Below are 22164 nucleotides of genomic sequence, written 5' to 3'. Positions count from 1 at the left end.
TGATTCAGTGTTCCCTTTATTTTTCTGAGCAGTGTCTATAGATGGCGCATGTGACAAAGTGTTGGACATCTATGTGTATTATATTTTCTGTAGCAGCAGACCACTGAGGGCTGTGGGGACTGGAAAATAAGCCTAGGATTAGTTTTCAAAGGAAGCTTTTTAGGAATAGAATGTTTACTATCTACATATTTCGATGGCCTTGTTTGGATTGGTAAAAGCCAAAGCCTCTGAAGGCACCTGTATCTCTGGTCTGTGCTCAGAGTGGTAGCCGTTTTCCGCTCAGATGTCACTTTCCGACCCTGAGATGTGGCAATATACAAAACCTCAGCTCAAAAATCATCAAGATTACCTTATCATACATCTAAAGGGGTAACTTTAGCATCATGGCCATTTCCTATGTAGTGAATATGTTAAGAAGCTGTAGATTTTATAATCAGGATGTTCATATTAACTCTGTACATCCAGCATAAACACTCATTTATTCTGTGGTGTTAAAAAATAATTTAAAGATATATTCTTGTAAATTGTAACTTTTTTGAACACCACAAAATATTACAAGTTTAATTTAGTAGTGGATACACATTAAAAGATATAATATTAATATGTTGAATGAATGAGTGTGTTTTCATTTAAAACCACACACACATTCACCACGTAAAACTTGATTTGTGGCTAGTAGCTTTTTTGAAAAAAAAAAAAGCTGTTAGTGGTGTCTGAAAACTTGTGTGTGTTCCCGCTTTGCGCCCAGTGTTTCCGGGTACGCCCCGGACCCACCACAACCCTGATGTGGATAAGGGTTACAGACAATGAATGAATGAAGGTTTACATACTGTTCTTTGCACACTTCCCTAAGTGATACTATTATATCTGTATAATCCTGTTTATTTGATATCTTTAATTTATATATATATATATATATATATATATATATATATATATATATATATATATATATATATATATTTACTGAACAATGAATTACTTGTACTCTTGCTATTTTCCTAAATGTATGAGAGGCAAATGAGGTCAAAATTTCAACTTGAAATTCACACACACTATTAAACTCTCACAATAACTTGTTTGATAGAGTGTATGTAAGAGTTTGATAGTGTGTGTTGAATAGGGTGACCAGATCTGAGATGGTGAAAAAGAGGACATGTCTCGGAGGAGGGGTGGGTGGGTGTGGTGTTAAGACCTTACCTTATAACCTTACACCTTTATTTACTACACTTTTATTTGCTACACAAAACATGGGAATTTCTTTTTTAATTCATCCATGAGGGTAGGTACATGAGCTTTGCCTGACGTAAACAAGGACTACTGACGTGCAGACTGACCAATTAAATGTTTACAGAGAAGGTTATCGACCAATAACGGTAGCTCTACAGTCAGACCGTCCAATCCAAAGATTTTAAGCTACTTCACCACGCCCCCTTCTCACTCAAGCGAACCAATCGGAGTAGGGGAGGGCGGGACTAGTTTGTGAACGAAACTTCTCGAAGTTCTATGTAAGCTCTAGAAAAACAAAATCCCGGACGTTCGTGAAATTCCGCCCGGAAATTTTTTTAAGTCTGAAAACGAAGACATGTCCGGGTAAAAGAGGACGTCTGGTCACCCTACTTACTTAACACCCAGAAAGCTGATACATATGTACACGTGGGGGTTCGATATAGGGTGGTTGGATCACTCTTCTTTCAAAAAGAAACTAGATGGAGACGAATAATTTCCTGGCAGTGCTGTCTTATTTTTTTTTCCGTTAGAAGCCACACTCTCTCTCTATGCACTTCCCCCTCTTTTTCTTACATCACATGACTTCTTCCACCAATCATAAATCAGGATGAATACTTGTGACAGCAAACAAAGAACAGTTACTCCCTTAAATATTTAGACTTAATCTCTGCCAGCATAAAACTTCAAGCTATAAAAGGTAAAACAATTTAAACTATAACATTTATTCTATCCATTAGCCTAATTTAATCCTTACACATATATGTGTGTAAATATATGCATTCAAAAAAATCCCACAACGCACTACACAAAGTAGGACCCATGTAGACGAGTGGATAGGGATTTTCAGGATCCAGTCACTACCCTCCTGAATTCAGTGCCCTATAATAGTGCACTGTATAGTGAGAAATGTAGTGAATGGTGAGAATTTCAGACGCAGCAAGAAACCGATAAGGGATTAGCATTAGCCAGAGACATAGAAATATACAGCTCTGGCATTAGACGACGCCCAGTTAGTTCCATAATAATTTAATTCACATTCTATTCAGTTTCTCTCGAAGTTGTGGGCAGGTGTTGGCAATTATGCCATTTCTTTTCAAAGCATTAACAGCGTTGAACCAACTTTTTTGGAAAATGTTCTGATGTTTAGAAGCATTTGACACGTTTCTGTGCTGCCCTCTAGTGTCCAGTTTAATTTCCTACAGCGACTGCTTTTCTGATTGTGTTTGTTTCCATTGAAGATTATTCACACAACAACACAAATGTATCAGTGTAAACTTTTAAACAAAAAACATTCCATTTACTTAATTTTTCATCTTTCATTACACGTGGGCTAAAAAATAATGGACAAATAGCCAGTAATCAGGGACTTCAGCTGCAGTTTTTAACGTAACATACCTTTATTGGATATTTTATATATATTTATATATATATATATATATATATATATATATATATATATATATATATATATATATACATACATCGAGCAGTTGCGCTAATGTGCCACAGGAGGGCAGTGTTTGCGTGTACAGAAATTGACGGTTCCAAATGGCTCCCTATTCAATTTTAGGGAAGTGAACTCAGGAGGGTAGGGAATTATTTCGGACACAGCCTCATACGGTTTTTACCAAATAATTCCTTAGATTATTTTTATTATTCATTCATTCATTCATTCATTATCTGTAACCGATTTTTATTATTATTTAATATTTTTTATTATAATAAATTCTTATTAATGTATTATTATTAATATCCACTTTTCACGAATGTACATTTTAGTAGTGCACTGAAAATGGTCTGTGGCTGCTGAAATGGATTTCATGTTTGTAAATTTTGTTGTCATGCCCCCAGTTATCACGTCTCCATCTGTATTGGTCATTTCAAATTAAAAGCCATTAGCAGAGGTTTGTAATAGCGACTTAGCATTAGTGCTAACACTAGCTGCTAAGATTTGTTAAAACACAACACAGGTGATGCATTGGCTTTAATATAATTTTGTATTTAATATTAATTTTATAATGTGTATTATTTTGCAAAAATAATACATTATTTTTCTGAAAAGTCTGATTAAAGCTTGCTTCAAATCAGAACATATATCGCTACAGGTGCTGGTCATAAAATGAGAATGTCATGAAAAGTTTATTAATTTCAGTAATTCCATTCAAAAAGTGAAACTTGTATATTATACTCATTCATTACACACAAACTGATATATTTCAAGTATTTATTTCTTTTAATTTGATGGTTATATCTGACAACTAATGAAAACCCCAAATTCAGTATCTCAGGGGTGGATGAGGTCCGCCCTGGTTTCCTCAAGGCTCTGGATGTTGTGGGGCTGTCCTCTGGACTGGCAGACATGGGTGGTGGTTTCCAGTCAGAGTTGGAACCGCCCGTTGTCACCGGTTCTGTTCATAATTTTTATGGACAGAACTTCTCAGCGTAGCCAAGTGGCAGAAGGTGTCCGGTTCGGTGGTCTCAGGATTCCATGTCTGCTTTTTCTGGATGATGTGGTCTTGTTGGCTTCATCGAGCCAGGATCTCCAGCTCTTGCTGGACCAGTTTGCAGCTGAGTGTGAAGCGGTAGGGATGAGAATCAGCACCTCGAAGCCCGAGTCCATGGTACTCAGTCGGAAAAGGGTGGAGTGCTCTCTCCAGGTTGTATGTGAGATCCTGCCTCAAGTTGAGGAGTCCAAATACCTCGGGGTCTTGTCTCACGAGTGAGGGAAAGATGGAGCATGAGGTTGAGAGGCGGATCAGTGTGGCATCTGCAGTAATGATGACTCTGTTCGGGTCTGTTGTGGTGAAGAGAGAGCTGAGCAGAAAAGCAAAGCTCTCGATTTACCGTTCACTCTACGTCCCAATCCTCACCTATGGTCATGGGCTTTGGGTAGTGACTGAAAGAATGAGATCAAGTGGCTGAAAAGAGTTAGAGACAGTGTTAGGAGTTCGACATCCGGGAGAGACTCGGAGTGGAGCTGCTGCTCCTCCACGTTGAGAGGAGCCACCTGAGGTGGTTCGGGCAGCTGGTCCAGATTCCTCCTGGACGCCTTCCTGGTGAGGTGTTTGGGGCGTGTCCAATGGGGAGGAGGCCCTGGGCAAGACCCAGAACACGCTGGAGAGACTACATGTCTGGACTGGCCTGGGAATGCCCCGGTATCCCCCCGGAGGAGCTGGAAGCAGTGGCGTGGGGGAGGGAGGTCTGGGGTTCTTTACTCTGACTGCTTCCCCCGCAACCTGGACCTGGATAAGAGGTGAACAATGGATGGATGAATGTATATAATAAACTTTAAATTTTGAGGTGGTGAAATATTCAGATTTGAAAAAATAACATTAAAACATTTCCAACTATAAAAATTCAGAGTAAAAAATGTTTCAAAATACAACTCAACTCAACTTTATTTAGAGAGCACGTTAAAAAACAACAGCTGAAACAAAGTGCTGTACAAAGATGGTTATAAAACAACAACAAAAAATAACCAAAAAGGAGAAATAAATAACTAAAATAAAACAAAACTAATAAAACAAAGCAAAAGTTTCACGCTGGGTTGAAAGCCAAGGAATAAAAATGTGTTTTAAGTTTTAAAAATCGATAGCGAGGAAGCCTGCATAATGTATAATAGTAGGTTATATTACATTTTCGGCGCAGAAATTGAAAAGGCTTTATCCTATGGAAGCAAATCTGTCTCATCAGACTTTGAAATATTACCACCTTTGAATTTCTAGCATTCTAATTCTGTTAATTAATGTAAGGTGCTGGAGTTTAACACATCACCATTAAGATGTAATCTTTTCAGCTCCTGTCATGATCAGAAGGGGTTTTTTGTGTGTATAGAAACTGAGTGCCATTCAACAGTGATTTCAGTTTTGTAGATTGTCATTGATTTAGCTCCATAGTGAACTCATTGGGTGTATGCTAATGTCAAGCCCTTATCAGTTTCTTGCTGCATGTGAAATACCCCCTACTCACTGTTCCCTACTTTACTCATTATATACTAACTCACTAACATACACATCTGTGTATCAGTGATTGCCATTTGTTCTTGTGGAAAATAATTGTCCCCTCCGTTTGGACATAAAGGAAATGAACATTCATGAGAAAATGAAATGTTCTGCTGACGCTGAACTGACTTGTTTACTGTGATGATTAAGTGTTACCTTTATTTAATTTTTGTCATTTTAATGTTGCAATAACATTATTATTCTCATTTTATTGCTTACTTTTTTTTTTAAAAAAAAACATTGTTCTGTTAAGTGTAAATTATTTAAAAATGTATTTTAAACTCTTAAAATGATTTCAATTACATTTCATGTTTATTTTAAACTGTGAATACTTTTTCTAATTTTGTATCATAAAAATTAATCATGAAATACTATAAAGCATATTGTGCTGCGTTTATTTATTATAGATGTTATACAAATTATATATTTATAATAAAAAGACAACGAAAAAATGTATTTACCTCACCATTTTAAAACCACTAATAAAAAACAAAATTACATGCCATGGCACTGGTAAGTTTTTCTTCTACATATATTTCGCTGCGGTGGGCGCTGTTTTAAATTTAGGAAATGTCATTAAATCACTATTACAAACCTTTGAAGAGGGCTTTTAATTTGAAACGAGTGGAACCGTGATAACTGGTGGCACAACAATAACACTTACAAACACAAAATCCACTTCAGAAACTGTGAATTGTTCTGAGGGAAACACTGATTAAAACCTCTTTAGCAGAGGGGTTTGCCATGGACTGTGTGTATGGGCAGAAGCGATGTGTCCAGAAATGTGCCTTATTCACTATAAAATGCACTATTTTCAATAGTGGAACCCAAAAATACTGCACTATATAATGAATAAGACACATCATTCATTACTCTCCTGAATTCAGTTCCCTGAAATGCTTTTTATGAGTGAGCAATAAAGTAATAAAGGGGAAATGAATAGGGAGCCATTTGGAACCCGGTCATTTTCTCTGCGCGCACACTGCCCTCCTGTGGAACATCAACGCAACTGCTCGAAATGCTGTTCTTATTTGATATACAGGGTATCTCTCTAAATACGTTTGCTAGTACATAAGATAATTAACAAAATTGTATAAGTCAGCACAGCTTTTGGGTTTCCAATTTTATCAAGATATTAATATGTAGATTAAGATTTATTATTTTACTGAAATCGTTACAAAAGTCCAAAGATTCCGAGATAATTTCGCAGGGAAGAATTGGGGATCACCAAAAAAAGTGTATATATATATATTAGACACCAATTTAGAAGTGTCATACAACCCTCAAGGGTTTCCTCTGACATTTAATAGGCTATTTATTTATTGTCTATCATTATTGGGTATTTGTTTATTATTGAGATTGAGAATCATGTCAAATATTTTTGTTCAAACTGGTACATTTGTAATAAGTTTTTATTTGTGTGAATAAGATTCATAAGGAAACAATGACAATCAGAAAGGCAGTCGTTGTTGGAAATTAAACTAGAGGGCAGCACGGAAACAGGTTTCAAATGCTTCAAACACGGAATCGTTTTTCAAAACAGTTGGTTCAACTGTGTCAATGTTTAAAAAGTTCGTAATGCCATCACTACCCACAGCTGCCCACAGATTTGAGAGAAATTGTATAGAAAATGAATTAGTTAATTATGGGAGTGAACTCACTGTGTGTATGCTGATTATAAGCCCTTGTGAGTATCTCGCTGTGTCCGAAATATCCCTCTACTCACTATTACCTACTTTACTCACTATACAGTGCACTATTATAGGTAATTGATCTCCGGAGGGTAGTGAATAGTTTCTGATAATACATCTGGATATTTCACCAGACAACACAGTGTGTTATGGGTGTCCTGTATCAACTCGTGTACATGTGTTCTACCTTTTGCTGTGCATTGTGGGATTGTTTTAATGCACTGAAAATTGTCCACAATGTTTACAGACACTACAAAATGGCGGAACCCCAACATAGTGCTAAATATATAGAGAGAATAGGGCACAGCTTCTCATTATGAAAATGAAAATAGTCTCATTAACAACGGAGTCAGATAAATGAGAAAGTGTATTTTGTGACATAGTTGCATATGTTTGTAATATTTTGCGACAGTATATTTATTTATTTTTTATATTATTTATTTATTGGTGGGAAATTAACATGTACATATTTGCATCAGCACTTTCCATGTATTATGCAATCGTACCAAGGTCTAAATCACATAATTTCCTAATATGTGGAAAATTACACTAATTTAGCCTGAATATATAAATATTTTTTGATTAATAACTGCTGGCGAAAGGTGTATTTCTGTACTTTTCCTTTGGACTTAATGGGGATGTGTCCATTATTTAAAATGGTAACAGGGAAATGTTCTTGAAAATATCAGGTAAAGTTTTCCTAACTTTACACAGCACACAATTATGTTTTTACTGACGTTTACAAATGATCCAGAATTCTCTGGAATTGGGGTTTGTAGCATGAGAGACACTTTAGGCCACAAGTTCAACTCTCACACTAATTAGTTTCAGAGTGTGTGTGTGTGTGTTACAGGAGATAAGCATGTGTTGACGATTTTTTAAATAATTGTGAGTCTTTTTTATATAATTGTGTGAGAGTTTTAACTCTCATAGTCATAATAAATATAAATAGAGAGAGAGTATGTGACAAAGTACTTCACATTTTTGTGTATTTTATTTAAGGTCACAGGAGACCACGGAGAGTAGAGAAAACCCAACACACTGAGCTCATATCACACTGTGGTTTGTATTCATGGTCGTCTCTTTGTTATTCACACAGAAGCAGCTGACCATGATTTCAAACCCAGACAAATAAACAGCAAATGAAAAATACAATAGTTATGTACCATTATTTTCCATTTGTCTTAAGGTAAACAAGGACAAGCCAGCATTAAAACATGAATGAATGCAACATTATTAATATAAAATTGCATATTTCAAATTTAAACGTCTTATTTAAGAGCAATAGATATTTAATTTAATTTAATTAAATGAAACTTAGAGGAGTTGGTGTGTTCTCCCCGTGTCCGCGTGGGTTTCCTCCGGGTGCTCCGGTTTCCTCCCACAGTCCAAAAACACACGTTGGTAGGTGGACTGGTGACTCAAAAGTGTTCGTAGGTGTGAGTGTGTGAGTGAATGTGTATCTGTGTGTCTGTGTTGCCCTGTGAAGGACTGGCACCCCCTCCAGGGTGTATTCCTGCCTTGCGCCCAATGATTCCAGGTAGGCTCTGGACCCACCGCGACCCTGAACTGGATAAGCAGTTACAGATAATGAATGAACGAATGAATCAAACTTAATTGTGATTGCGTAATCTGAACATATAGTACATAAAACCTTGTACACACCAACTCCTCACAGACAGTCACCTGGAGCAGGAATCAAACCCACAACCTCCAGGCCCCTGGAGCTGTGTGACTGCAACACTACCTGCTGTGCCACTGTGCTGCCCACATAAAACCTTTTAAGAATTTAAATATTTAAACTGATGTGGTGGTGGTGTGTTATTGTTTATTTATTTATCTATCGTTACCCGTATATAGTGCCTTCTAGAAACTAAAGGACGCTTTACAATCAACACGCAACATTCAATCCACACACACTGAGAAGCGGCAGCCAAACGCTCACAGCGTCCTCTCAACCAGGAACAACCATGCACCTGGAGGACTGCATCGGTCAGTAGGGCTTCACTCAGGACAAAGCACCTATTCATATCTGGGCACACACAGACACAGACACTCATTCACATACTCACTCATTCTCTCACTCACCAGGACAGTTCTTAAAGAGAAGGCGATTCACCTAACCTCCATGTGTTTGGACTCTAGGAGGAAACCGGAGCCCTGGAGGAAACTCACACAGACTCAGGGAGAACATGGACACTCCACCCAGATGGGACTTGAACCCAAGATCCCAGCGCTGAGAGGTGAACATGCTCACCACTAAGCCACCGTGCCACCCAACACTTTGTGAGTTGTGCTGGTACGAGTGGATCAGACACAGCAGTGTCACAAATCTCTGTCCACGATGTTAGACACTCCTACCTCAATGGTCCACCTTATAGATGTCGTTGCACAGTGTGTGACGATCGTCCTCTAGTCCTTCATCAATGACACAGGACGCTGTCGGCTGGATGTTTTTGGTCGGTGAACTATTCTCAGTGCAGCAGTGACACTGAGGGGTTTAAAAACTCCAGCAGCCACTGCTGTGTCTGATCCACTCTACACCAGCACAACACACACTAACACACCACCACCACGTCAGTGTCACTGCAGCTCTGAGAATGATCCACCACCACATCACACCTGCTCTGTGGGTGTCCTGAGCGTTGAAAAGGGTGAAGTGAGTTAACAAACTATAGACCCAGATGAACTACAGTCTGTAATTGTAGAACTACTAACTGCTCCTGTGTGGTCAGTGGAGCTAAGAGTAAAAACAGAGAATGGAACAAGGAGAGGAGATCATTTTAAATAATTTACTGTAGCAGCTAAAATTCAAATTGAATATTTCACTTGTCTTTTTTGCTTTTTAAACTGTTTAGTGTTTATTATTAAGTGAGTGAGACTACGTGGAGACAAAAAAACACAGCTACGCTGAAATGGAACCATTTTAGTTAAAATGCTGAGTTATAAGAACAAAAATAGTAAAAAATAATCTTCAGACACAAATATGATCTTAATGTAATATTTATAACATTCATCAGAAAACAAACCTCACAATCAAAGCATTTACATTGAAAACATATATTTCACATCCAAACATGCAGAACAATGTTTAAAAGCTACAAATTCTCCAACACAGTCCCCTGAAGGAGAAAGCAACTAGAGCCACATCAGTCGAATACAGTCCGAGAGCATGAAGACAATACAATTTTACTAAACAAATAAAACAATTTCCAGTATCTTCCAATAATCACATCATTTAGAAAATGACATAAATATAACACTGCAATAAACCAATAAACAGATATCTAGTCAAATATGACTCAACTGAACGTTATTTTAGATTTTTAATTGGTTGCCATCAATAGTCTATAAAAATGTGGTCGGTGGATGGATCAAAACATTAAAAACTACATGGTAATATTCCACTCTGGACCAGAGTTCTGTCTGATTAATGTTAACAATTTTGTGCATTGTTCCTGTTGTAATGAGAAACAAACAATTTCTGATTTGCGCAAATAGTTTTTATGTTATTATTTTTCTTTGCAAATTCATAACACTTCTGTTCAGATGAACACTGGAGGAGTGTTCTAACCGCCCACGTCTCTTAAGCCAACTAACTGACTCTCTCTCTCTCTCTCTCTCTCTCTCTCTCTCTCTCTCTCTCTCTTTCTGGTAATGTAGTAAAACACACTCCTTTTCCAGTCTTTCCTTCTTCACTCTAGAAAAACGCCAGTCTCAGTTTTCAGCTCACACTGAGTGTTCAGCTTGAACCGCTGTGTGTTCAGGACTGAGATCTGAGGAGGTGTGTGTTTGTTCCTGTCTGCAGACCAGCACACACAGCAGTGGGTCTATGACCACTCTGAAACTCAACAGACAGACACTCATTATAAACGGGGTCTGAATATATTTCACAATGTACAGAGAGAAAGACATTAAATACAGCGTCACTGTGATTGTGGCACAAACTAACACTGTCCAGTCTTCCTTCTTTGTTTTGTTAGAGTCATGTTTTCTCATAAGTGGGGTTCTACAGGTGACTGTCCATGAGGTGACTGTCACAGTAAACAGAAGAAACAGCCCCAGAAGGAGAAACTCATGTGCCTCATTAAATTCACAAAGGAAAAAACAAATGAAGGCAATGATGGAGACTATAATGGAGCAGGGACGAAAGAAATCATGAGCAGAGCAGTGTGGACGTCTCAGAGTCAGAACACTCTCCAACACAATCATCTGCTGCAGGTAAACACCACAATGTCTAAATCCAGACCATAATGATAACACTATATGGCAGGTCTTGTTTTTGTCCCAGTGGCAGTCTCCGTGGATAAGTTTAGTTGCAATGTATGGATTTAAAAGCAGCTCCATCAGGTCGGTGAAGAGGAGGAGAATGATGAAGTCTGAAACTCTCTCTTTGCGTTCATGGCGATGGTGTAGAACAGTAAGAGCCCAAACCAGAGCTGGTACACCCACACACTCAGCAATGATGAGGAAGATGGACCATCTGATCATGTAGTCTGAAATGTTGTCATTCTTAGTACCAGAAGAATAAGAAGTAAAAGTGGAAGACAGGAAAAAGGGCATGGTGCTTTGTGTGGGATCTCCTAGAGTGAACATAAAGAATTAAACTCCATATCATTTAAAGGAAAAATCATTAACTAATACTTCTTCTCAAACTGGGTCAAACAACACCACTGAATATCTCAACACACTTGGAGGAGAAATCTAATGGCAGAAATCTGTAATACCAGACAGCTGCACAGACCAGCTCTGTGGGTTAGAGGGAGAGCTATCCTACCCACATAGAAAGCAAGGACAATTCTGTTCTCTTAAACCACTTTCACATAAGAACTCTGGAGAAACGCTGGAGGATCAGGTTTGGAGACATCCCAGAGTCATCTGTTCACACATGTAGTGCAAGTGGGAGACTCTCTGTGTCAGACGAGAAATGAGCTGCATGCTTTAGGCATGGGGCGGCACCAGTACAGCGCATGCAGGAGAAGCTCATGCACTGATTCAGACTTTACCTAGAGTTTTTACTAAGGTGCTAGCAAGATAGGTTTGTGTTCACACATAGAGCTCCTCCTGGTAAACTCCAGAACATTACTGGGTTACTGTGCATGTGTGGAAGGGGATTTGGACTCTGGCCTCTGATGTCCTTGTCATCATCAGGAATTGAACCAATTATGAACAGGAAAAAGGGCCAAAACATGAATTAGGTGTTTAACACAGAATTTAATTACTTACCGAGGTATAGAACCAGCCGCAGAGATGTAAACTGCCTCAGAATGGAGTGTGCCAACTGAAAAGTACAAACCCATGATTATAATCATCTCGCAGGTTAACATAGATTCTAAACGAGTACTGATACTGTTACAATTATTTGTAAATAAAGGAGGCCAGTAATATGTTTGTGTGTATTCACATTCAAAATTCATTCATCACTTTTCCAGCTGTAAACATTAAAATGAAAGGAGATGCTTGCAAAGTTTGAAATGTTTTAAATCAGAAATGTGCACATCCTCCACAGAGAACAAACCTGACTCTTGGCACTTACCTGCTCCTCAGCCGCTGTCTGATATTCTGAAAGAGCAGGATGTTGTACTGAGACCATACAGGAAGTCCACCTCTCCACCCCCCCGTCACTACACCACAGTCCAGTTCCTTTTCTCAGTGTGTTCTTGTGTGTCTTTACCTTCGTGTTCTTGCTTGACGTCATCTTCCACTGCAGAAGAACACCTTATTACACTGCAATGCTCAAGAAGACCTTAAAGAGCATTTAAACAGTTAAAGCACACAGATGATGTTCTTAATTCACCCAAAATAACAAGGATGCATCCATCTTGTGACTTGCCAAAGAGAACCTCTGAATGTTACATCATTCATTTCGGCATCATGTGTTTGCTCTTGTAAAGTGACTTTTCAAGTTTGTTCTTTTCAAGATTGTTCTTCTATAGAGCACACATCCATTCTTTGTGTTTCTGAGAAACAGTCCAGTTTTCATGAATCAGACCATTGGAAGACCAAAGCTTGGCATGAATAAAATACAAACCGAGCTAAAACTGACCGGACTGCTTCAGTTAGATTGGAACATGTAAATGATGAGATCAGTACTCACTTTCATGTTTTTTTTTCTTTTTGCCAGCAAACACACTATCAAATAACCAGGCTCAGCTATTGAGGTCATATTTCCTCACTGGTGAATATCGTTGTTCAATTAAAACATGTATCTGGAAGTCAATGTAAAAATATATTATTAACAGTAATTTTGGAGCTTATCTGTTTTCACAGTGTGAAGGACAGCTGTTGTGTTCAAATAATGTAGTAAACCTAACATCCACAAACACAGAGATACTAGTTTTAAATTGTACAGCAACGATATTAAAGAATAATATGGGAAATCCTAATGAGATTTGGGGAAGCTTTGCCTTTTACGTTACTCTTAAATTGCTAAATCAGGTTAGCACTGATTTAAAAACAAGGGAGTCAATGAAAATGACAAGTTCTCCCCAATATTTAGTCTCATGTAAACATTTCATTTGGTTCTTAATTAATATTGGTCCAAATCTCAACATTAATGAGCGAATGTACTGAAAAAGGGATATTGTTTTTCATAATATACTCTAAGAGTTCTGAGTCAGTCTTGTCACCGTGTTAATCCTCTTTGACGATGAACTGGGCACCGCTAAGCAATACTGAGTATCTGGCGCCACCTAGCGATAGTTCTGTGCATGTGCACATACAGTAGATGTTCCTCTGTTCATTTTCAACTCCACTGTCAGTGTGTCAGGGTTGTGTTTGCTAAGCGGTTAGTCTACTGTTCAACCTTATACCACACCTACATGAGGCACCGCTAAGCAATACTGAGTATCTGGCGCCACCTAGTGATGGTTCTGGCCATGGTCTCAGACACTGCTTTAGACTCACTGCACTGTCTGCACTATTTATACACATTTATATATAGTCCTGTAGGTTTAAATTCTATAATATTTTGTTATAGTAGTAATGTTAAGTCAAGTTCAATCCATGTCTCTGCACATGCAAATGTACCTTTGTGACACAAGATTCATACTGAAACTGTAATATTGTATTTACTGTATCTCAATCCCTGTCCCATTCTCTCACACACACAAATCCAATGTTACGATTATTGTTTTTTCCTGTGTATGTTTGTAGGAGAGGGAGTTGTCTCAACCAGAATTAGATGGTGAGTAACTGAAGTAATTAATTATCTTTTTCACAGATCATTTCATTTCTTTTAGTAATTTACATTCACTATTTTTTTAATAACAGTAAAGCACCTGTAAAACCTGAACCAGGCGTATGTGTTGGTTTCAGAGCTGGCCGAGGCCTTTAAGGAGTTTGATTATGATCAGGATGGGTATCTGAACTATAAAGACCTAGCAGAGTGCATGAGAACGATGGGATACATGCCAACGGAGATGGAACTGCTGGAGATCATTCAGCAGATTAAGATGAGGTGTGAGTGTCCATTCTGAGTGAGGGTTTGGCCTGACTAACTCTATTCTTTATTTGCTTATAGACTATGTGCTTATTTTGCATGTAGTCAAATGTATGTGCTGTTCTTCTGATGTACAATACAGTTTTTTTTCTTTATTTTATTGATTTTATAATTTTGTTCACAGTCGATTTCTTATACACTTTACCACCAACTAGAGTCTGTATTTATATATATATTTCAATTATTAAATAGAGTGTAATTAACTAATAATTAGGGTTAATAATAATTATTTTGAGCTTTATTCTTTATACTAATGTGGTTGTTAACTCTATTCTTTTAATCATAGTCATGTTTAATCTCTATTCTTCTAATCATCCTCCACTGGCCATCAAATGCCTGATCTGTATGTTTTATTGTGTGTGTGTGTGTGTGTTCACTGCCACAGATGGGTTAAATGCAGAAGTTGTACGTTGTACAGTCACAATTGCACATTAAATCTCTTTGGGGTGCAAAACTCATGGAAACGGTTTATTCAAAATGATGAGGCCTGAATTTCCATGTAGAATTTTCAGCAGGTAGTGTCACAGTCACACAGCTCCAGAGACCTGGAGGCTGTGGGTTCAAGTCCCGCTCCGGGTGACTGTCTTTGAGGAGTTTGGTGTGTTCTTCCTGTGTCCGCGTGGGTTTCTTCCAGGTGCTTGGGTTTCCTCCCACGCTCCAAAAACGCACGTTGGCAGATGGATTGGCGACTCAGAAAGTGTCCATAGATGCAAGTGTGTGAGTGTGTGTCACCCTGTGAAGGACAGGTGCCCCCTCCTGGGTGTGTTCCCACCTTGTGCCCAGTGACTCCGGGTAGGCTTCGGACACACCGCGACCCTGAACTGCATTTACAGACAATTAATTTGTTTGTTTATTTTATAAATTTTTTTATAAAGGACTATAAATGCCATAATGATTTTCATTTATTTTAACTTTGGCATCCCACTTGCAGATGAATTAGCTTAAATGCAGTCTCCTCATTAGCATCTCCAATAATGAAACCCCTAAATATATCTATTAATAAAACGTTTAGTTTATAAAACTAATAAATTATTCTTACATAGTACTGTAACAAAATGGGTCTATTAGGTGGTGTGGCTCATAAAAGTATCCAACAAACAAAGGGAGGAAGTTCGTTAGTCAATGAATTAATGATTATTTCCTCTACAGTCTTCATTATTATATGTAGAAGTTCTCTCCTTCTAAAACACATTTCCATATGGCTGATTGTTCAAGGTCCATGTGGTCTTCCCTGCCCCCAAATCCTTAAGTTTTTGCTGCACCTGAAGATCAGAGCCTGTTGTGAGCAGAATTCCAATATCAAGAGTAAACTCTACAAGCAGGGGGTACTACTACACAAGGGGGACAAGCTCTCAGTGCAAGGGGAAATCTCAGTGCATTATGGAATTTCCAAGCTAGGGTAATGAATGACTTTTAAGTGAATACAGCATACACTCACATTCTCCGCGATGACTGCCTCCACTGTGGGGTCGCCAAGGTCCTCACTGGACTGTATCTCCATCCTCAATATATATCTCTTTTTCTCTACAACAAAAAATAGCTTTGAAATCTATGTATTCGAAGCACACTTGTACATTCTGCAATAATCTGCTAGTTCGCATAGAATATAGCGCTGTGCAAAGTCAAAAGAGTAGGATATATTATGTAGCAAGTGAATGGCCAGCTCTTGAAATCAATGCTGGAAGCATTCCCCTGTCAGTAGTTGATATATTTCTAAGGAGATAATGTACATACATAAAAAATGATCAAAACATTTTACAAAACAAAAATTAAAAGTTACAGAGAAAAAGGAACCCCTAACAACCAAGCAAGATGAATAGAGCTTAAAGCTTTCATCATACAGAGAGGAGAAGATCAAACTCTTTTCAGAGAGAATTGACATTTGCTCAGTAATATACAAGTTCTGGAAACCAATAAAAAATATACACATACAATTAAAAATGGTCCTACTTCTTACCAGTGTAACAGAAGAAAGGTAATTTTATAGTGCATGTCCCACACCTCCATAGCCCGTCTGAGACGTACAAACCAACACAACAGTTGCTTGCAGTGGTGTTTATTGGGCCATTATTTATCCAGTATCTGAATGAGCCAGGTGAGTTGTCAGACCATGTAAAATAGTCCTTAAAGAGCCCAATATAAGGGCTGAAATCAGGTAATATGACTTGTTGTATCCGCTGGTTCTCTTGCAGGTTCCTGACACTGACCAGGTCATCGTGATACTGTCTGCAGTAACTCTGAGCACCTCGCCAGGTGTTTGAGCTGTTTATCAGGATGTAATTCTCAGCCATTTTACCTGTAAACAAGAAATTTAAAGAAAATGCACCCATTTGTATGCGTAGTGCCTCGCTGTGTTGACAGCAAATACAGCATATGGTGGAAAGTATGTGGAGACCCAGTCTTATTCCAAAAATTAAATATAGGTTTAGCAAAACCCTGAAAAACAGCCCTAGACAATTGTCCCTCATCCATCAGACCTGTAGCAATGTAACCATATTTGAAATATGCATTTCATTAAGTAGTATTCTTCTATTATTTTCCAAACCTAGATTGGTAACACATTTCTATTTACAAAGGAGTACTATAAAGATAGAGAAGGAGGGGGCTTAACACTGGTACTTGGGGGACCCCTTTCCTCCCATGAAACAAAGGCAGAACGAGGTATAAAAAGCCGTTATACAGCCTGACATTTTTAGTGATTCAGATTCAAGTATGAACTTGTTAAATGGGGAATTTTATGGTTGGATCTTCAGACAAGCAAACAGTTTATTTTTGATTTGTAAAACCTATAAAAACATAAATCTCACCATCATAGCAGAGGAAGGGCCTTTTGACAGTACAGGGAATATTATAAAATTGTCCGTTTGTATTCATCGTGACACAGTTTTCATTCCCTCCAGAGTTGTCTGGGCTTCCAGGAGACCAGTTCCTGTACTCTTTCTCTTCGTCACCGTAGAAACCAGGTATAGACAAGGCCCAGTGCCACTGAGGATTCATTTGCTGATATAAACCTATCCAAGCACCTGCAGTGTAACCATCGTTAACAGAAGCCAGGAGATCCTTCATGTCTCCTATGTGATTAATGGTGGCCAGATCTCTGTAAGTCTTTCTGCAGTAAAGCTGGGCATCCCGGAACGTGGTAGGCTTGTGTATGAAGATGTACTGATTAATACCTGTTGAGCTGCATGAACCTGTAAAGATTTAGGGGAGTTTTAATAAGGTTCAACCTTCAAAGGAGGGAGGCATGGTGGCACAGCAGGTAGTGTCACAGTCACACAGCTCCAGGGACCTGGAGGTTGTGGGTTCAATTCTCGCTCCGGGTGACTGTCTGTGAGGAGTTGGTGTGTTCTCCCTGTGTCTGCGTGGGTTTCCTCCGGGTGACTGTCTGTGTGGTGTGTTCTCCCTGTGTCTGTGTGGGTTTCCTCCGGGTGACTGTCTGTGAGGAGTGTGGTGTGTTCTCCCTGTGTCTGCGTGGGTTTCCTCCGGGTGCTCCGGTTTCCTCCCATGGTCCAAAAACACACGTTGTTAGGTGGATTGGTGACTCCAAAGTGTCCGTAGGTGTGAGTGTCTGAGTGAAAATGTGTGATTGTGTCTGTGTTGCCCTGTGAAAGACTGGCGCCCCCTCCAGGGTGTAGCCGTCTGCTCATCTAACATTTATTTTCGGAAGTATAATGCATTGCCTCCTGGGAATGAGCAATGAGAGCATCAGTGAGGTCAGGTATTGATGTTGAATGATAAGTTCTGGATCACAAACATTTTATTTATTTATTATTTTTTATTTAAACCTTTAATTTAACCAGGCAAATATTTAATTTACATTTTTTTATGTAAAAAATCTCAGTATAAATGAAAAACATCACTCCAACTCATCCCAAGCATTCTGGATTGCACTCACTCACTCTAGAGAACACACTTACACCCCTCCACAGCCCGTTGCTGAGGAGTATAATAAAAGTTTTGTTATTGCGCAAGGTGACCTTAGGTTTAGGCCATTTATCTGCAGTGCTTTTCTATGGGAGAGTACACAAACTTTTTTACATACCAAGAACCAGGACGAGAGGGATCCAGTGATCCATGGCTCTGTGCCCTCATAACACGAGAAAAGGTGTTTGTAAAATCTGTGTTTCCCTAAAGGTACAAAAATTATTTAATATAAAGGTCATATTATACTTTACGACCTGAAAGAAACTGCACAGAATGGTTTTAAATCATCAGACTACCTCTTCAATCTCTCAATGTGGTTAAGACAAAATGCACTTACCTTTTCTTTCAAGTGATCTACTGTGTCTTGTTCCTCTGATCTGTTTCTTATTTCTATTGCCATGCAAAGCAGGATATTGATTTTGCAGAAGTCCTCATTGCCACTCTCGTAAAAGGTGTGATTATACCAATTTAGTGAACAACAGATTCTAAGGTTTTCTTGAGATGCAAATGTTAGGAAAATGGGACATGCAAAATAATCTTAGTCTTAAGGTGACTTTTAGAACCCAGAGGGGCTAGGAAGGCTAAACCGTTTTTATTCTCTGCCATGTACAACAAGTGTGTCTTTATAGGCCAGACTGATCTTTGAATTTCTTTTCTCCTCTTTAGTCATTGCCTGCCAGTTTCAACTGTTAAATACTGGAGTGCAACAAGCTTGGAGGAGAACAGATAAATGCCAAGACTTATGTTGGAAAGTCACCCTTCTAAAGAAATGTAGTGATTGGTAGTAGGATGAAGACTTTTAGAGTTTACTGGTGGTTGTGGAATGTAAAATAAATTTTGCTTAAGTATTGTAAAAACAGCTGGCACTACTGGACTGTTCATTAAGAAACATTAAGATCATTCATAAATTAATTGAGTGGCACAGTGGTGCAGCAGGTAGGTGTCGCAGTCACACAGCTCCAGGGACCTGGAGGTTGTGGGTTCAAGTCCCGCTCCGGGTGACTGTCTGTGAGGGGTGTGGTGTGTTCTCCCTGTGTCTGCTTGGGTTTCCTCCGGGTGACTGTCTGTGAGGAGTGTGGTGTGTTCTCTCTGTGTCTGCGTGGGTTTCCTCCAGGTGACTGTCTGTGAGGAGTGTGGTGTGTTCTCCCTGTGTCTGCGTGGGTTTCCTCCGGGTGACTGTCTGTGAGGAGTGTGGTGTGTTCTCTCTGTGTCTGCGTGGGTTTCCTCCGGGTGACTGTCTGTGAGGAGTGTGGTGTGTTCTCCCTGTGTCTGTGTGGGTTTCCTCCGGGTGACTGTCTGTGAGGAGTTGATGTGTTCTCTCTATGTCTGCGTGGGTTTCCTCCGGGTGCTCCGGTTTCCTCTCACAGTCCAAAAACACACGTTGGTAGGTGGATTGGCGACTCAAAAGTGTCCGTAGGTGTGTGTGTGTCTGTGTTGCCCTGTGAAGGACTGGCGCCCCCTCCAGGGTGTATTCCCGCCTTGCGCCCAATGATTCCAGGTAGCCTCTGGACCCACCGTGACCCTGAATTGGATAAGCGGTTACAGATAATGGATGGATGAATAACATCTCAAAATACACTGTACATACCAGAAAAAAAGTATGATTGACAAGTTTATTTCTAGAGCGCTTTTCGTACACAGCGGCAATTAAAAGTGTTTTTCAAAACAGCATATGGATATTAAAGCAGTAAACACAGTAAAGTAATAAAAAAATGTAGATGTTGTATGTTGCTCACATGTAAACTCTAGGCAAATATCTAATGCAAAATGATGCACTTGTCATTATCTGTAAGTGACCTTTAATAACCAAATACACTTTACTCTTTGTGGAGCACAACTCACTTGAAGCAATAGGATGTTAGAAACCAGTATTTTTTCTAAAATTACAAATGAATACAAGTCATTTTAAGCGCACACTGTACAGCAGTCTGAAGCAGTCGTTGAAAAGGTTGAAATGCATGAGCCAATGAATTAAAGCAGAATGTTTCTATGTAAATGTTCTATTTATCTTGTCCAGGTACTGCATTTTACCATGCGCCACCCCTCATCAGCCGGAGCATCCAGAGCCTTTTCACCAGCTTCCAAGATGTTCCTGAGATTTTGCACCCTGCAGAGCCCATCAGAACCATGTCTGATCTAAGCGAACAGGAATAATTACTGTCAAGGACAGGAGTTTGAAAAGGAAAAGAGCTGTGATCAGACCAGTAACATTCATGAGGAGGAGTCTCAGGCAGGACCCCTCCCCTTGACTGTAACTGATCATAATCACTGCTTTTGTTCATTCTGAGTTCAATTCTGAGAACTCTTTGATTTTATTGTTTATAACTTTATTTATTTATTGGTTTAATTAACTGAGAATTTACAAAACAGGTAAGACTAACTTCTCTCCTTGGGACATAGATACGTAGACACTTTATTATTCTGCCCCCCGACTACAGAGGATCAGTGACCATTTCCATTGCTTTTGTTTAAGCATTTAAATAAAGTGAGACATGTCCTAGGGAAAGGCAAGATGGAAATCAGTCTTGAAAATAAATGTAATTACCTGTGTAATGCCACCTGTCAATTAGGGGTTTACTCCCCCCCTCCACGCTCCCAGCATTGGGCTGTGGAGCAGAGGAACTGCTCTGCTTTGGGGTAAGGGAGCTCCATCCCAAACATTTTGGACGAGCTGCTGCGGAATTTGTGATCAGTTAATCACCCAAAATTACTACCTGACCCTCCACAGGCTGAAAGCTTTTAAATTCTCAAATTATTTGTTAAAACACGTAAAGCCTTCTGAGAAGAGTGAGGCCTGTTACTGCAGCCAAAAGTGCAGCAAACACCTGATTAATACGCTTCATTTTGGAAGAAATGCTGAAAGAGTATATCCAGTACAATCTATTTGTAGCCAGTTGAGGTGGTTCAGGAGTATGATGAGGTTCCCACTGCAGGTATAGCAGGCATAGAAGAGGGTCTGCTGGCCTGGCAACACCTGGCTATCCCCCAGGAAGAGCTAGAAGAAGTTCCAGACACCTGGGCTTTGCTTGCCTTTTTCTCCCGTGACCCTGAAATGGACGAGCGGGAAAGATTAAAAAGATGAGACGAGATGTAACAATCATTTGAGGAAAATATTAATTATTTTGAAATGTCCCACTGTCGAAACTTTGCTGGCCATTACACCACATAACATCAAATGAAAAGATGCTATTAATCATTATTTATATCTCTACATAACACCTACATAAGCCTTTCATGACAACTGCCATAAACCTACAAAAGCATAAAAAAAAGCTTACTGCTGTAGGTGTAGGTCATGTGTCAATGCTGCATAACACCTAAAAATAAACCTATGCGTAATAAAACTGACAAACGTTGGGATATATCTCTACAGATAAGAGTTACTGAGGTTTTACTGGTGGTTACCACCTTTGACTAATTTGATCTGGCAGTACATTTCCCTTGGCCCTTGGCTGTGCAGAAACCAATCAGTGTCATTAAGACACAGCACATTGAGCTTTGTTTTCTTAAGGTGGTTAGAAATGAAGATGGAAATCAGTGTCATTTGTGGTGGTTTATTTTTGGCAATTGTCTATGTCAACAATCATGGATATGTTTTGCATTTTAGATGTAACTGAGAAAGCAGATAAAGATCCCAGAGCCACTGAGAGAAGACAGAAGCTGGAGAGGAGAAACAGAGCGTGGAAAAAGTGTGGAGGTGAGCAGTGTGTAGTTTTTTCTTAATATTCTTTATCATACTCTTTCTTTATTTTTGTGTTTTGCAGTATACTGTATTTCTTACAATGAGTGCATTAATTTACTTATAGGTGTGTTGTGT

At 39.0% G+C, this 22164-nt stretch overlaps 1 protein-coding gene across 3 annotated transcripts; it reads left to right on the top strand.

The window, feature by feature from the left end:
* Positions 1–1837: 1837 nt before the first annotated feature.
* Positions 1838–21974, top strand: LOC136686816 (uncharacterized). 3 transcript variants are annotated; one of them, XM_066660816.1, is made up of 8 exons: positions 1838–1927; positions 9068–9165; positions 10586–10706; positions 10906–11143; positions 14078–14108; positions 14240–14383; positions 20365–20598; positions 21955–21974. In XM_066660816.1, the coding sequence occupies exons 4-7, from the start codon at positions 11000–11002 to the stop codon at positions 20499–20501; spliced, it is 456 nt and encodes a 151-aa protein (XP_066516913.1). In that variant the 5' UTR covers positions 1838–1927; positions 9068–9165; positions 10586–10706; positions 10906–10999; the 3' UTR covers positions 20502–20598; positions 21955–21974. The 3 variants fall into 3 exon arrangements, with proteins under 3 accessions (XP_066516913.1, XP_066516914.1, XP_066516912.1); XM_066660817.1 differs by lacking the exon at positions 10586–10706; XM_066660815.1 differs by lacking the exons at positions 1838–1927; positions 9068–9165; positions 10586–10706 and adding an exon at positions 10738–10799.
* The last annotated feature ends 190 nt before the right edge of the window (positions 21975–22164 follow it).

This window comes from Hoplias malabaricus, chromosome 2 (genome assembly GCF_029633855.1).
Source record: "Hoplias malabaricus isolate fHopMal1 chromosome 2, fHopMal1.hap1, whole genome shotgun sequence".
Classification (NCBI taxonomy): Eukaryota; Metazoa; Chordata; class Actinopteri; order Characiformes; family Erythrinidae; genus Hoplias; species Hoplias malabaricus.
Note: the sequence above shows the minus strand (reverse complement) of the source record. Positions and strands in the feature narration are given on the sequence as shown.